The 18118-nt window shown below is 37.7% G+C and overlaps 1 protein-coding gene across 2 annotated transcripts in view; it reads right to left on the reverse strand.

The window, feature by feature from the left end:
• Window positions 1-450: 450 nt before the first annotated feature.
• The window catches only part of TRPC4 (transient receptor potential cation channel subfamily C member 4), a 92570-nt gene continuing 74902 nt past the window's right edge, over window positions 451-18118 (reverse strand). For both annotated transcript variants that reach the window (XM_026081357.1, XM_026081356.1), the window contains 6 exons: window positions 17728-18041; window positions 15467-15662; window positions 13250-13444; window positions 5063-5104; window positions 3133-3222; window positions 451-1899 (listed from right to left, as the gene is read on the reverse strand). In XM_026081357.1, coding sequence (XP_025937142.1) covers window positions 1186-1899; window positions 3133-3222; window positions 5063-5104; window positions 13250-13444; window positions 15467-15662; window positions 17728-18041 — 1551 coding nt within the window. In that variant the 3' untranslated portion in view covers window positions 451-1185. The remainder of the gene's footprint in view (window positions 1900-3132; window positions 3223-5062; window positions 5105-13249; window positions 13445-15466; window positions 15663-17727; window positions 18042-18118) is intronic.

Genomic DNA, 18118 nt, shown 5'->3' on the forward strand with positions numbered 1-18118 from the left:
TTTTAACAATGTAGGACACCAGTCACAGATTAAAAAGAAACAGACTGTTTAATTTTAAAAATACTGTTTTTGACTAAGACAATAAGTCACTCATAAGTTATGAAAAATACTATTAAGTTTTCTTTATACATTTAAATGTCTAAGTATTTGTTATAAAACCTCCAATCAATCAGGTACCCCCAAACTCTGAAACTGTCCAAGAAACTCTTTTAAGGTTTACCTTTAAAAACTTCTCAGCAAATTACCATATTTTTTCCAAGTACTCTGGGGTTCACTGTCTATTTATTCCCAAAACATCTTGCTCTTAGCAAATACAAGTGTATTGTGAAGGCAGAAGCTAATAAGCAGTTGAACATTAAAGTGCATAGGTTGTCCACATTTGGAAAAATAAATGTTCGAAGAAGCAGTAGCTGTTCTGATTACGGATTCCTGGGGAATAATCCATCATCAATTTTTAGCAAGCCACGAATATTTCTTTTACTATAAGGAAAGAAACATTTTTTTACAATCTTCAAATCCTGCAAATGCATTTCTAACAGTATCAGGAAGGTCAGAATCCTATTGCTGCAAGGGGAGGCTGTAATTAAATAATCAAATAGAGAGATCATTCATAATTTACAGGTATTCATGTTCTTTCAATAAATAATATACTTTATGTTTTTATTCTTTATAGCTTTTGAAGCAGATCAAGTTTCTAACAATTTAAATAAATGGTTCTAATAGACTAACATGTATTGTGTTGACAGGAACCGCTTATGATTGTTACATTGCCCAGAATCTTTAAGAACCTACAAAGTTAGATAAAGGCTTACAAGTCTCTTAAGCTACTTTTTATTTGCATAGAAAAATATTTATCATAGGAGTCAACTATCATATGAGAGAAATTGCATTTGTTGTAATTGAAAAAGATAGCTAAAAAGTTTCTGTGGGTTATTGCAACAATACAAGAATACAAGATGCTTCCATTTATTAAAAAATGTAAAACAAACTGTGAAAGCTAAAGCAGGCTACAAAACAGAAGGTCCCCTTGTTATCTTTCTCTTGACTACTATGTTACAAGATCATGTGCCACAGCTGAGTACTATAAAGTGTAATTCTGCATTTGCTAATATAATTCTTAAAACATTTTCCCCCAAAAGCACTGTGCAAAATATATATATTTGTAAATGCTTCCTCCTATATGGGTCACAACCTTGTTATCACATAGTCACCCTGATCGATTGTTTCATGTTTCTCATCACAGTCAACTTTAATGTCCAGCTTCTTGTCCAGCTGATCCTGTGGCGTTGCTGGTTCTGAGTTTTGTAACTCCATTTTCTCAGTTTCTGAAGCACAAATATTTCCCTCATCCTGTGAATCTGAAGAGTCACTATTATTTTGTGACTCAGATAACATGCCCTTTCCATCAGGACTTTGGATGCTTAATTCACAGTTCATGGTCAGTTCTTCTTCCAGTTCAGCAGTTTTCTCACATTGTTCTTCTGCCTGTTGACGGGAAACCTCTTCAGAAACAGTATATATTTTATTTGTACTCTGCTCCACAGAGTTTGTTTTTGATCGTCTGTGAAATAACCCAAAATTTTTTATGTCTGTTACAAAATTCACCCGCTTTTGTTTCTCCTTAGTGGACTCTGACACCATCATTGCTGAGCCGTTGCTCACATTATGTGCTTCAGAGGCAATAGTGGCTGATCTTGGGTGAATCATGGTTGTTATGTCAAAAAGGCTGAAGGTCTTTTTCTTTCCTTTCTTGTTTCCCTCATTCTCACTCTTTTCTTCAGTTTCTGACAAGGAGGCAGTGTCTTTGTTCATCTTTGGATTCTGCAAATTAGATAGCTTGCTTCCTTTTAACAAACCCAGGACTTCAAAACGAAAGCTGGAAATATCTTGTTTTAACTCCTAAAAATTAGGAAGAGAAAACATTTGAATATGAAATCTAATTTGACTTTTCTTCTTGTAACTAAAAAAAAAAAAAAAGATGAAAAAAGGGTTATGCTAGGCATCAGTAATAAACTTCAACATATGGATGGTGCCTGACATCTTCAAGGTACTTTGCAAACTCTGTCTAATGGATCCTCACTACTTTCAGGTGAGGCAGAAAAGTGATCAGCAATTTTATCATGGTGAAACTTGAGAGGAAATGTGGGTTGCCCTGGACTACTCACAGAAATCACCAACAGTGGTAGAGGAAGGAGTCTGGATAACTTGAAGACTTACAGCCATCTACTAAATAGTGTTATCCCATTATAAGTACAGCATTTTGACCAGCTGTTAACACCTTCCTACACACAAACACACACTCGCATGCATGCACACACATGCACGCTTCCCTGTGAGTAGCACACAGGAACTGCACGTAGAACTTATTTCATTTACCCTAGATGTTTGGTAGCTGGACATCTAAGAGCTAATTATCCCTTTATACATTTATGTCAATGGAACCTGTCTCAGGAATGCCTGTCTCAGGAAAAGACACATCACTTTCAGGAGATGCCTGTTTCTCTTCATTGTCTGTAAAGGGATAATGGAGCAACTAGCTAAAACTTTGACTTTGTCTTCTGTGTGCCTAAGTTGTGGCAGGTGAATATTATTTTGGATGATATTTGGTGTTTGGGGAAACAATAGTAAGAAAACTCTTTGATGCTCAAAATATACAGTGACGATGTAAAAGTTGTGGTTCGTATGACCCTGATAATTTCATCTGTGTAGACAGATTTTAATATTTGACTGCTTGATTAAGGTTTCCATCTATTAAGCCACAGAAAAAGTGTTCTATATACAAATGCACAGCAGCACTCTATAGCAGATAATGAGTGTTTCCTAAGGTGCTGAAACTATTTGCATCTTGCTTTAGCAACTATATTGTTACACATACTTAGCCCACTTTGGCATCCCTTTACATGGGCACAATTTGATCTAGCTGATAAAACTGATTTTCTCTCCAGCTAAAAGAAGAAGGAGACTTGCTGGAGTCCATGTACAATAATATCTGTGTGTGGTCCATCAAGACACATACACTGTTCTAAAAAGGAAGTTTAATGCTACCTATACATCTGGGTAGTGTGAGAAATGTACTTCACGGTCATCTAATATCCTCTTAAAATGCCAATTAACATGTAAATAAATATGTACCTTAAAATTTTCTTCTGTCAGTCCCTCCTCAGTTTTGGCATCTCTTATCATTGCTGCAACATATCGCTTAACCAGATTTCTCATAACTTCCTAAAAATATAAAATACTGTGTTAGTTTTCTTCATAATATTACTAACCCTACATTCATTGATTTCTGCTTGACTTCTTTGCTTTTTTAAAACATGACAAAAACGTACAAACCTTTGATCTCGTTAAAAGCTTGGCATGCTTTTTGATCGAAAGTGGTGATATTCATTATCCTAAGAATGGCTGTATTGGGTTAGACTAAAGGTATATCTCAAGCCAGTATCTTGCCCTCTGACAGTGATCAATTGCTGATGCCTCATGACAAGTATAAGCCTAGTGCGGCTGTATGATGTTATTTCCAGCTATATTCTCCCAAGCCTCCTGTGATCTGAGATTCAGGGACTTCCTGAATCAAAAATGACAGCTCTAGGTTTAATGATCTGCGACAGGTTTGCCCTGTCTATTTTGGACTTGTGTAAACTCTCAGCATCCAGAAGTCCTCTGCCAACGAATTCCATGGTACAGATGGCAGACTCCTTTGGGGCTTTTGCTTGTTTTTAACCTGTTCTCTGATTGTTTCCTTTGATGCCTCCTGCTTCTAAGAATCATCTAATTATTTAAGTTGAAGGCATGTCTGATATAGTTGACCCCCCCAACCCAAGCAGGGCTGTCTCTGAAGTTGTGTCAGGTTGCTCAGGGCCATGTCCAGTCAAGTGCTGAATATCTGCAAGGGTGGAGATGCCACAGGCTCTCCAAGCAACTTTTTCCAGTGCTTAACCACCCTCACTGTGATGACAATTTTCCTTGCATCTAGTCAGAATTTCCCATGCTGCAACTTTTGTCCATTGCCTCTTGTTCTTTTGCTGTGCACCTCCAAGAAAAATCTGGCTCCATTTTCTCTGTAGCCGCCCACTATGTAACTGAAGACAGTAATTAGATCCCTGCTTAACCTACTCCAGGCTGAACAAACACAGATCTCAACTTCTCCTTTTATGTCAGACCTCTAACCATCTTGGTGGCCCTCCACTGGACTTGTTCCAATTTGTCAACATCTTTCTTGTAGTGGGGGGCCCAAAACAGGACAACGTGCTTCAGATACAGTCTAACAGTTGCTGGACGGAGAAGAATAATCACTTCCCTCAAACTACTGCCTACATTCTTAGCAGCCCAGTACATGGTTGGTATTTGGTTTGAAAAGAGATGCTAAACAGCTGCTCTGTGTTCACCTTCTCCATGATTTTATAGGTCCCTATTATACTCTCCACAGCTGTCTCTTTTTCATGTTGGAAAGTCTCAGTTTACATAGTCATTTCTCATATGGAAATTATTTATTGCCAAACTTTCAAGCATATGACCGACATCTTGGTTAGCTTGCACCCTTTTTAACACAACAGTAGTAGAACATAAATTTGAAAATAATCCCTAAACTAAATAATCTCCAAAAAAAACCCCAAGAGGCTGAAGCAAGAAGGAATCAGAGAAAGAACAGATCTGGGCAGAGGGATTATTAAGGGGCAGTATCTCTGGGAGACCAGAGCTGGAGAGGAAGAGATCAAGGTCAGGCTCTGATGGAGTGTGCCAGTTAGCTGAACATATGGTGCTGCTGAATCTCAGGCAGGGGGGTAGGACTATCTGTTTTTGTAGAGGTAATCTGTTTTACAGCAGGAAAAATACTGTTGAGTGTATTATTACTCTAAATAGACAACCCTACCTCCCAAATGCTGTTGTTTCATCACCAAATTTTGCGCTCTTTTGCTGGAGATGAAATAAGGTTTTTTTTGTTTGTTTCTTTCTGGTGAAATTCCTTCTTCCTCCCCCTCTGCTGTGCCCCCCCCCCCAATCCCAAAGGTCTTCTTGGAGGCATAGAAAAATAATTGCCCAAAATATAAACACAGGCTTTTACCTGGTACTGATGATGTCTTCTCAGATTGTCAGCTGCACGCCTCTGAAAAAAAAAAGGAAAACAACAAAAAGCATGAATCTCTCTCTGGTTACAGTGGTAGTAAAATACATAAAGCATGGTAAAACAACAGGTCTGTGTGGTCTGTGGTATCCAGCAAGCTGAGAAAGATGGTTCAAAGTCTGTTGAAAAGTAGTAGTGTTGGAGCAAAGCCTGTCATTAGCTATACAGAGGGGAGACTGTTGTCTTTGGAAAGGCAAAGTGGATTTTCTACATTTTCATCAATGTGCTGCTGTTCCAGCATTGACATGGGCTGGTGGGGAGGGCAGGTCTGTGCTTGCAGAGCCCAAAATCACTGATCTGAGATAAAGGGGAACAATGTGATCATGTCACTCATTTGCACAGATTAAAGGATATTTTACTGAACTGAGACGAGCTCAACATAAAAATGGTGTGTGCAAAACACTGGGAATGTTTCCTAATATCTCATTTAAGATAGAGCTATTCAATGCCTGCAGTGTAAAACTATCTTAAAGAGAAAATTTACTGCTTAGTTCCCTGCTAAAAAACAATTGCTCACACAGAGGGGTATGGAAGAGAGAACCTTAGCTGTGTAATGCAGAGTTTAGTGTAATTAAGGAGGCAGAGATAAGAGAGATAGTAACTCTGATGAAGAACAGCAAAAAGAAGTTTGGCAAGATGAAAACACAGTACAGTCTATGACAAAGTGTCACAAGAGATTATACTGTCATATCTAAGGGGTCTCCAAAAGAAGATGGGGAAAAAAAGCTGTGAAATAATCCAAGAACTACTGCTGTCCTCAATAACACATTGAGCCACATCTCTCTTTATTCTCTACCTCAGTTATCCCTGATTGGTGAAAGAGAGACTTACTATTTTTATTTGGCTTCTTATATCTGCTACTGGCAAGACAAGCATATGTCTGACTATTGGTTGCACTTCCACAAAGCAGAACACTTTAAGGCACCTTAAAACAGAATAAATTAAATCTGAGGGACTCAATAAAATTGACCTCAGTTACATAATGAGGCATGCTCAGTAASGTATTTTGTTCTTTTAGCTCTATTCTTCTGCTTGAAACTCATTGGCAATTTACTTATGATTAACAATTTTCCTATACTTGAAATTGCTTTCCGCTTTATGGTTGATTTCATGTTTGTAATTAATTTCAGGAATGAGACAGCTGTATGGTTGGGCTTGGAAAAAGTGAACAGAAAGAAAAACACCAATATTTCCTAATTTCTCTGAACAGACACTGTGCAGAATGGCTTCATCTGACTAACCATCTGATTTTCAGTGGTTTTTCGGGTCATGTTTCTGCATCTTATGTCACCCACCCAAAGAGACGATAGAAATTCATCGTGTTTAATAGGAGGAGGGAAGGGAGTGCCTGTCCACCCCCACGTGTCCACAGAGGGCAAGTTAGTGCTGGAAAGACCGAAGCCCTCCCTCCACCGGTCGTTAACCAGTTTAATTTTCTGATGTTTCAGAGCTGGCCACACGATGGAGGTGTTTCATTCCTGCTGAGAGAACACCAGGAGAGTCTGAGGAATACTAGCGCACACAATAACAGATCTGACTCATAGGTAAAGGGAAAAACACTCTAAAATGTAATTGAAACACACTTCAGTTCACGTAGAGCTAATAATTCCAATAAATAAAACAAATGCTGGCTCTTATCTTGCAGAATACTTTCTGCATTAGCTGTCTACTCTGGTTTACTTTACAGTGAAATGCAAAATAAATGAATAGGTTTAAATTCTGTGCCCATAAGAAGCCAAATCTGATTTACCACTTTTTAAAACCAATTGTGGAACTCCCAGAAAAAGAAGCTGTGTCTTTTAGGGTTAAATGTCAACAACTGGGATTTTGGATGACTATGCAAACCAATTTATCTGTGTAGTAGAGTGTCCAGAATAGTTGCACTGCACTTACATTTGCTTTCTACTCAGAACACTGAGAAGATGAAAAAGAATTACATTTAATGGTGTATGTGCATACACAGACACATACACACTGCACAGGCAAATATGCATGAACATAACCCATCAAACTTGCTCCTGTCATTTCTCTATCTCCTATTTAAATGTTCAGATTCAATCTCCAGTTCATAATCTCCTTTGGCTTCCTTCTCAAAGCAGAATGAAACCTTGCTAAAGCATATATGAAAATTAAGCTACTTACTGTAAAGAAAATGGAATTAATACTCATATCATCCTTATTTAGTTCTCAATTACACTGTTTTTCTCTACCTGCTCATAGTCTGACTTGTGGATGCTCCCAATTTGTTTCCAGTAACCACTGGGCTATGTGCATGAAGAAGTGTTGAAAACCGTGGCTGATAAAGGAATAAAATTTAAATCTGCACATAAAATAGTAATGGAAGGAAGACAGAGTCTCATGGTGACAATATTCTATGAGATCATGAAATTGAAGGGAGGTACTTATCTTTTATCACTTATCAAAAGGGGGCACTAATCTTATTTGGGAAGCTTTAACAATATTTTTACTAGTAGTGATAGTTGTTTTAGTCTTTCTGTGTATGTCATTGCTAGCAATTTGTACTGTTTGGAAAAAAAAAATCTCTTTAGCTTTCAAAAATTAGCAGTGTTAAATTCCTTTTCTTGCTGTGTTTTATCAAAAATATATCTTTTATAAATCAGGCGCTCAAATTTAATATCTGTCTTTGACTTCAAAGAACTTTGTGATAAAGGTCCAGAAAATGTAAAGATTGTCTGAAGCCGTGGGATACGTTCCTCAATTTGAATGGAAGCAACCCAGAAAAAAGGTAAGAACTCATCTGTGTTATCAGCAAGGTCTTCCCATGGTCAGTCCTTGGCTACACAGTAAACAGGCTCCACATTATTGCTTTCCGTTACAGGTGGAAGGGGTTATTTTTTCCCTTAATTTTCAATAATGCATACACATCACAGAGAAAATGTAAAATAATTGTATTGACTTAGGAGTCACACCATTTTCCACTATGACAAATCATAATCATTATCATGTAGGGTGTCTGGGAAAATGGCATAAAAAAACTGGATAGCTGTAAAAGAGGTAATTGTTTGTTTAAACATCAGCTGCACAAGAAAATGCTCAAGACGTGCCCAGCAAATCTTTTCCATTGTCTCTTCTGAAATACTTAAAATTATGGGTAAAAACCCCCCACTTTTTGGTAACTGATCAGGCACAAAATGGAATTAATTTGAGGAAAATAGTACAATTTATTCCATTTGGGATTTGGGATTCTTTTCTTGTATCTCTTCTTTTTGGAAACAGGAATGGATTTCAGATGGCCAAGGGGAGTAGCCTTGAGACATCCAAAGACATTGGGTAGTGAAGAAAACTTCAGCCAATAGAATTGCATTACTAATCTGACTTTTGCAAAGGTGAGCTGACAAAGTTAACAGAGCTACTATATATAGCTTAAAGAGCAGCACAGGCTGTTATTTCAGAGTTTTAAGTGTAGGAGATACTTTGTGATAATAGCTAAAGAGAATGCTGCATACCTGGGATATGTCAAAATGACAGAAAATAAAAAGGTGCTGAAATCTGAAAGGTAAAAGATCTCTCTTTGATTAATAACAGCTGAAGTGCTAGTAAATTACATGTGAACATCCTGGCCTTCCTGTGCTGTCAGCAACCTGTGGCTAGAGGAGCTCCAATCAGCATGTAGAGAAAGGTCGCATCAGTTGAGAAAGGCACCCTTGATTTCACCACCCCACTGCTTTGCCTGTCCTGACACACCAAACGATGCCAGAAATGGAGAAATGACATTCAAGGAGAATTTAATTAGTCAGCTCTCTTCAGAGGCACCTCACTTCCCTGCAGACACTGTTCTTTCCTCTGACAGCATTGTAGATGGTCCTCCCAAGCAATCCTGCTATAGTTATCTCTACTGGCATTTTTCTTCTTTGTATGAGCCACATAAATCCTTTCACTGGCATGTCTGCTGTAAATGATCCTGGCCCTGAATCTTTTCTTTACCAGTTCTACATGCAAATAATGCCCTTTCAAGTTTTTTCAAGTTTTTTTTTGGTTGCTGTTGTTTTCTTTTTTCTTTTTCTTTTTTTACAATGGCTTGTTGGGTAGCATATTTATACACTCTTGATTCATTTCTAGCTCATGATATCTGGCTTTTTGGTGCTAAATTTTTTTACCCAGACATCATGCCCAATCCTTGAAAAATGCTGGCTATAACAAGTGAGATGTATTCTATTGTCTGTTTTCTATCCTTTAGCACTGACTCAACCTGTGGAAATCCACTACTGCTTTTTCTACTGGAAAACACCATAGTACATCACTGCCGATTAGAGTTTCCTCTCTAAACATGTAGATGTTTCAGAACAAAATGTTTTGAAATCTGAGTTGTACCACACAGGCAACATGGTATCCATACATCCATTTAGCCAATGTGAGAAAGTGAGGCTGAAATGGAATCTAAAGCTTTTATTCCCAACATGGGTCATAGGGAATGTATCGGAGTTCATACTGCAGGACTCATTGAAGAGAAGTAGGTTTAACCAAAACTCATCTTGCAGCTCTGAGGCCAGAGTTATTGTTGGTGAGATTCCAGTGACCTGGAGTCAGAGGGCTGTCAACTAAGATCTTTTGAATAAAAGGCAGAGAAAAGTCTTCATTTCCCTTCAGCTGCAAGAGCATAAAGGTTCTAAATCTAATTTTTGACACAGTTTGTACAGATAATTGACAAAGTTCCAGGAACCTGAGACTGAGCTGTGGGTGATGGAAATAACTTTTTCAAATCCAGAGAGCAGGACGTTCCCCTGGGACAAACTGCGAGATCACTACGGTGTGCCCATTGTTTCTCCAATGACTTAAGCTCTTTGTTGGGGAAAATCCAGTTAGCAGCATCTGGTTTATATCTATCCAAACCATTCATAGACATGACTGCTGGAATGAGTAATGGCTCTCAAGTGGCAGGTATGGACATATTTTTCATATGTGGAAATCAGGGTGCATAGAGCATACCCACATCCTACCCCATTTTGGAGCCTGGGTATAACTGGACCTAGAAACCGCAAGATGTTTCTAATTCAGGAAGCCCTAATGGGGTTTCTGTTATAGATGAGGAGCTAGCTGAAGAATTTACTAGTTTTATGAGATGCCCAGATGTACAGACTAAATCTGGCTGGTCAGCCACAGCCACTCACTTTCAAGGTAGCTCGAATTCTTGTTGCCATGACGGCTCAGCTGGTGAGCAGACTTCTTCAGAATAATTTCAGCTATACTTAGAGCTAAATAGTTATTCTATAATGAAAGTGAGGGAGGAATATGGTTGTATTGTCTCACGGAACTTTGGGATTGCCATTTTTTTTCTCATCGATCAAAATCTTTTGAAGTTTACTGTACACAAATTTAAAAATATCCTATATCTCTACTTCCCCCATGTCCTCTGCTCTCAAATAGCTCACTCATTAGCAGCCCTCATTCATTGAGCCAGCTTCTTTCTTTATAGGGAATCCAGGTTCAGCTCCTTCACTTCTGTTCTCCCAAGAGAGCACCTTTCCCCCCAGGGTCTTAGCTATTTTGAGATGGGAAATCTCTCCTATCAGAGCTGTTATGCTTGGTATAAATAATTAAATATTCACTGGAAATGGAAGTAAACCTGGGTCTCCCATAGCCCAAGCTATTTGCTATTCTTAGCATGTTCTCCTTTTCTCTCTCATCACAAATTCCATCCTGAAGCTGAAAAATCTTTTCCAACAAAAGCTTCTTCGAAAGTGTTATACATGTATGAAAAGTTTTGGTTTTGAGGAATTTGTATTTTTTTGATTAAAAAAAGAAAATGCTATGTGGAAAAATTCCCAACCAGCTCTATGTATAGACTCACTGACCCTTTGTTGCAGTAGTTTTCTAAAACCCAAGCTACTAATTCCTAGAAGCTGGTATTTATATGCCTCAGAAGGAGGTAGCCTCAGGAAAAAGTGTCTGACCTTTCTGAACCCCTTGCCTTGTCAAATAATTCAGTACAGAGGACCCTTTGTCCCTTTTTCCTTCTGCAGAGCTAGGAGTGAGTTGACTCCCAGAACTGCGGTTTGAGAGGGAAACAAAGGAAAAAATCCCTTATCCTGGATAAAAAGTCTGAAAGAGAACATTGTCCTGAAGGTTTTGTTGGGATGTGTAAGGGTATTTTTGATCTGTCCCAGTCAAATGGGTATTGTGTTAACCCACTCTAGATCCTCAGCTGCTATAAAGTGGCATCACTCCATTAATTTTAATACCATTTTATCAGTTTACACTCACTAATCATCCCTACCAAATGCTTAACAAATGCCTAGAAGCATTGCCCATTCTCCCACACATGTAAGTACATCACTCTCCTGATTTGTTTCTCCTTTTAACAAAATCTCACTATTTTTCCTCTAGTTGCTCTCTGCACTTGCTTTTTTCCCTTGCTGGGTTACACTGTGATATTTTATTCTTGAAGCTTTTCATCACTTATTCTTGGTTCAGGTCTTTTATTTTTATTTCTGTCTGAATTAATATTTTTCTGTCTTGATTGTTTTTTTAATATTAGTTTTTGTATTTTTCACAGTTTTTCTTTCCTGCATTCCATTGCTAGTTTTTTTTCAGTGCTCATGCTTTTAAGACTCATTTTCAGGCTTTCTTTCCTATCTGCAAGTATGACAGCTAAGTCAAGCATATTTTCCTTTCTCAAGTGTAGATATTGCCCAACAAGATCAGGATACTGGCGTAAGCCTGGTTAGGAACTTTCCATAAGGAGGACAAAATTCATTCATCAGCTTATGAAATGTGAATTAGTTGTATATGTCACAATTCCTCTTTTGTCCGTACACCTCTGTGAACTTGTTCCTCGAGATATATCTCGTGATTAAACTCAATGACAGGATATGACAGGAGAAAAAGTAGGGAGAGTATTTCAGTTCACTTCTCAAGATACTGGGAAGGGAATACAGAGAAGAAAGAAAGATCTGTAGAGTAATGGTCCGGCAAAGAATCGTATCTTATCCTCTGGCTTCTTTGAAATGAGTTGCTACCAGGTTAAACTGCATAAGAACTAAACAGCATAAGGACCTTTCTCCTTCCTTTTGCCCACACATGAGACTCTCATACTCTCACTTAATGCTTTTCTATTTGAGCTCTTAACAGACTTTAAAACATTTATTCTTACTAAATACCTATGGTGTAGGGGAAGTGCTATTATCAACATTTTATCCATGATGAGTTTCTTTATGCTGGACTTGCCTAATGCAGGCTAGTGAGTGGGGAGTGCACTTTATGGGCAATGTAGAAAATGCTCCTAGAGATTTATTTGTCCGTGGGTGAGGTTGTTGCCTGAGTATTTCCACTGGCAGTATAGAAAAACTGTGCTGATAACAGGTATCTCAACTGGATAAAGCTAGGAGGGACAAGTCCAGATCTACTTTACCTGCTCCAGCTAACAAAGAAAGTCTGTGGCTGAGATATTACACAGACATCTGCTGAATCCAAAATGAAGGACTAATCTTGCTCCTCTTATGTGCCTTTCTCTACCCCTTTCCTTCCCTAGAAATTTCCGCTGCTAAGCAGTACATTTAGAATAGGGCACTAATGTGATTCTGAGACAAACAGCTGAAGAGGAAAACTCTACCTCTAAATTCAAGTAAGTAAATCTAGGGAAGTGCTGTTAACTTTCAAAATGTTCTTTCTTTAATGGGAATAGCTTTTGGTAAAAATGTTTTTATGGCAAACCCATTTCATTATATATAGAGAGAGAAAGAGAGAGAGAGAAACCCCTGGCAAATTCTTTATATAAAGTTCTGTGGGTCTGAAATATTTCAATGATACTTGAAGTATAATACTTGACCTGGAGATCATCAAGGACCTCTGGGATTGGTAGACAAGTATAAATATTTGATCTCTGATATTTGTATTGCTTTTAATCTTTCTGGCAGAATCTGCAGATGGGCCACAATCATGTTTTCCTATTGCCATAGCACTGAAATCTGATGATGCTTTTTCATTAGTCAGATACGCTGACATGAATATATATATATAAAATAAAACCTATCTTTCCCTGCCAGAATTATTATGTAACCCATATTCACATTATTTGACAGTTCAGAGGCTTCCCAACTCTGTACAGCTGAGAAAAAAATTATCTATATTGAAAGGAGGACTACAAGCAGAGTAAAACACAGGACTTACCCCTATTGTTCCAAAACTTTCAGGTTTTCTTCTAATTTTTTTCTTGCACAGATGTCTCCATAACCATTTGATCAGATACCAGAGGGACTTTGGGCTTGGTATGACATTGAAAGGAGTAGGCAGAGTCCCTCCTTCTTCAAAGTAGCTCATCCAGAGTTTTGTTCGAGCAAACTTCCACTCAATGTCTGCATGATCCTGCACACAAGACAACAGCTCACATATTGCTGTGATTAGGCAGTGAAACAAACCTTTACAAAGGTCTGATAATCTAAAACTAGAACTAACCTGAAACACTAATGAATTTTCTCATTAAAATACCACCATCTTTTCTGTGACAGAAAAATCTTTAACACAAAGCAAGGTTTAAGTTGCTTTACTCCAGCAAAGGGAGTCTTTGGATATTGTATGTGTACAGTATATACCCACTTTCAAACTCTTTTCCTAGCTAGAGGCTTTTAAATAATTAAAAGTCTCTCAGACAACAAAGGATAATTACAAGCAGAAAAATGCTACATTTCTGATAGAGCTCTTCTGTTATAATACCAGCTTATTATTATTCTACATAGATCAGTCTAATTACTCTGCTGTGCAGCAACTTCAACAAGTCTGTAAGTCTCATGTATTATCTCGGTAATTGCTAGACCCATAAATTCACAGATAGGTTATCCAACAAATCGGGACACTATTTAAAAATGATGAGTTGAGTATATTCATTTTCTCCTACTTCAGAGTTATTTATTTGGAATATATTTTTTTTAATTGAAATTTTCTTTCTTTTGGATTCTATATAATATTGTATAATTTTTAAAGGGTTGAAAACAAAAACTAAAGACCATGGCTAAAAAAGATTGCTAAATCCTAGCAGCTGAACACAAAGTTTAAAGCACTAATGTTAGATTTGGACAACAAACCTAATAGTCAAGAACTTAAACTACAGATCTAGCACTAACTTTTAATATTTAGCTAGATATACAGTAATCAGTAATTTAGAAGCTCTAGTAGGAAAACTATTCAACCTGCAATGTGGGTTTTGATGAATACTAGTCTGTCATGATTTAGTGTACCGGACTTTGCCAGCTACATTGTATATACATGTGTAGTTAAATTTCTTTTGTGGAAAATTTCATAATTTATTTGCAGATTAGAAAAAAAGCACATTTTAAAATCTTAGGAATGTGAGTCTTTCTTTTATTTCCTTGTTTTCTGCATGATCATATTTGAGTTATCATATGAAGAATCAGTGTTTAAACTTGTTAATCTCATTAATAGATAGTTGAGAAATAAAAGTAAGGCGATAGCTCTGATAAGGATAAAGATAGTTTTCATTAAACAAGAAAACAAGATGGCTGAATGAGAAGTCATGATCTTTTGTTTGGCTTGTGGATGGGTCATCATCAAATCTGAAATCAGTGCTCTTTTGCAAACCCAGTTAGCAGGAGATTATATGAAATTCATACGGCTAGTATTCACACAGCAGCTTCAGCAATTGTATTCTCCAGCTCAGGAGTTTACCATTTCTAAAAGAAATTGTATTTTAAAAGAAGAGGAGGTGGCAGAGAGAGCAATTTAATACTTTACAGATGATAGCTAATTTGAGTATCTCAACCTGTTATCAATATTTCATCAAATTTTCCTTAAAAATTAAAATATATTAAGGATTAAGGAAAGAAGACTCAGTTACATTAGTCTGAAATAGCAGGGAGTTCCAAAACTGCCCAGTTGGGCATCCAATTTCTATTCACTGTATTTTCATGCAATATAAGAATTCCAACAGAACATTAAACCGATGAATTTAAGGTGTAGTCTGCAAAAGTAATAGCCTTTTAAAGGTTAATCAATATAAAGTATTAAAATTAAAGTAGGGACAGGACCATCTGTGGCAGATTCTGTTTCTCAGACCTGGCCCTGCACTGTGCAGCGTGGGGAATGCTACCATCTGTGTCACTTGCCAACAGCTCCAAGACATGCTTCTGTACCCAGAATATGGCTTCTGCATCAGGGCTACCTCTTCATCATTCAGATTTCTGGGAAAATTCACATCTGGACAAATCCAGCTGTGGTCTGGTTTCTTCGTCTTTCCAGAATAATGCAAAAGAATCAGAACACATCAGAGAATTCGTCCCTATGTTCTGTACCTAAAAGAGATTTACTACCAGAAAAACAAGAAATAGGAACAGGTATATACTGAAAATAATTGAAGGATAAGAAACAACTTACAGCAATAAGCTGGTAAGAATTATTCATCATGGCTATTAGCATGTTGAGTAGAACAACCAGAGAGATTACATTATAGGTACCAAACATGGTGGCCCCAACAAATTCAGTAAATTCATGCCTCGCTTTCACATTGGTCACATACAGATTGATGAGTCCAAATATAGACCAGAATAATGACTGCAGTGTTTCAAATAATCTGAAAAACAAAACCCAAAAGGAATAGCTGTGTAATAAAAGTACATATACTTTCCAGATTGCTCAGTTTTTCCCCATACACACAAAGTCCTTCAATTGATTGAGATGGATGATATTCATCACAATATAAGCAATATATGTGGACATAGTTTTCTAGGGAAACACTGACTAAATATCTCAAATCTGAGCCTCTATATTTACAATGACTGAATCTATATCAAGTGTGTGAATGCACGGATGAGTCTATTGAAGCTTCTAAGGGATAAATACAGTTTTAGATATCTTATTTTGGACACCTATCTTTGGAGCGTTTTGACCCTTTGCCTGGACTTTAGGGGGTAGAACAAGGCCCCTAAAGTAGCTCAGCAGGGGGTTAAAATGTTTTGGGCATCCTTGTAAATATTTGGTATTGACAACTTCTGCAATTTCTACTGTGTGTTGAGAGCCATTGAGATAAAAGGAGTTCTAGAATTACAAGGACATTATTATCATTAGCATATGTTTGGTCTTGTAAAGACTGAAGACATTAAAAAGATAAATATGCCATTCTCAAATGACACCGTGCTTTCACAACTAAATGATATAATATCTCTAGGGAAGTTTGGAACAGCAACTAGGAAGCTAAATAACAATATCCAACTTTAAAATATCCTCTGCTTGACATAATTTCACTTTTGTACAATGTACAGCTGCACTACAGTGTGATAAATACGGGCCCTGGTGAGCCCCTTTGCTCCTGAGAAGTGTTGCGCAAGCTTTTCTATTCGTCTGATCTCACATTGCACATTCACTGGAAGAGGCTTTTGCCATGACCTCTGTCCTGCTCCTTCATATTGGAGACCAGCAGCAGGCAGGTTATCCTGGAGAGCGTGTGTGGGCCAGTGTCATCGTCCCCAAGCCACAGGGGACAGCAGCAGGGGAGGCTCCTGGACTGCTGGGACTTGTACCTCCCTGTGCAGTCCGGCACACGGAGAACCCACCACGCAGAAACAGCCAAAACGTAACCCTTTGGTCCTTTTCCCACTATGTGATATAATCTGCAAAAAGTAACTACCATGCAACACAGTAAAGTGTCCTCACTACCTTTCATTTCCCAGGTGAATAATATTGCTTCCCTCCATGATCAGCTCTGAAAGATTCCTGCCTTGTGCTGCTCTGTTCAGATCACATAGCTGTATCCGCTCAAAAGTTAGATTTTAGACCTGCGTAAGATGTTGTTAATAAGCAAAATGATAAATATGCTGTGTCTGAGTAAAGTTAGTTGACTAAGATGATATGAAAGGTGTTTTTACAGAATTGTTTGCTTTGAGGAGGATGCCATGGATAACAAGTATATTTTGAAAACAGCCTAGATAGGGTTCATAGAATGTAACAGAGAACAGGTATTTATTTTAAGACATCAATTCAGATTGGAAGTTGAAAGATCAGTTAGAAAATTAGCATTCATTTGATAGTGTTTTGGTACTAAAATACATTGTAGAACAGACTCAATGAAGTAATTTTTTTTTTTTTTTTGGAGTGAAAGAAAAAATAAACTTTAAAACAGAAATAAGAATACAGCATTTGAGTATTTGGAAGAGAGTCAGGATCAACAGAAACCTGGACTCATTTGTTTTTCCTGCCTCAGTTTGTCAGGTGTGCAAGGAATCTTCATATTTTAGAACACCAGCCTTATTTAATGTCCACAAGTAGACATAGAAGAAATACAGAGCAACAGCTGCCTGGACATGGGAAATTTAAGTTGGTGACTTTTTTTTTTAATTCTAAGTATGTATTCTCTTATCTCGCATTGTCTCCCCCTCCTCTCCATTTTATTTTTTATCTTTTGAAATATGTTCAATTGTACAGACTTCACTGTGGTGTAGGGTGAACATTACCAAAGACTGATGTATTATTAATATATATTTTTTGTATTATGGTAATTCTTGGGAGTGCCTGTCAGGATGCCACTGTAATACCAATAGAGAACAAAAAGACAACCTCTTTCCTAAAGACAGCATCTAAGTGAGTAAAATATCGGGGGGGGGTGAGGGGGTGAGGGGGGAAGAAATAGATCAGCCACTTACGTTGAAAATGCATTATTCTGCTTATCACATCGTATTCCTTTGCAGCTGTCAGGTTCATTTGTCTCATAGTAGAAGTACAGCTGATTCAACCCATTTGCAAAAGCTAGCAGCACAAGGCAGTATATGAAGAGAAACTTCAAAATGTCCAGCAACATTCTTCCTAGAGATATTTGCAGAGGTCCCAGGTGAGAATTTGCAGTGAATAATGAGATCAAGCGTAGGGAGCTAAAGATGTTTGCGATTGCAAACAGTGCCTCAGCCACCAGTGTTGGATGCCACATGTCCCAGCTCTCTCGTGGAACTAACCCACTATACTGAAAACAAACAGAAGGGAGAAAATTACTCCTCTATTTTTATGCACAAACAAGTGTGTCAGTTTCCCTATGAGCCA

This window comes from Apteryx rowi, unplaced genomic scaffold, assembly GCF_003343035.1.
Source record: "Apteryx rowi isolate R43461 unplaced genomic scaffold, aptRow1 scaffold_546, whole genome shotgun sequence".
Classification (NCBI taxonomy): Eukaryota; Metazoa; Chordata; class Aves; order Apterygiformes; family Apterygidae; genus Apteryx; species Apteryx rowi.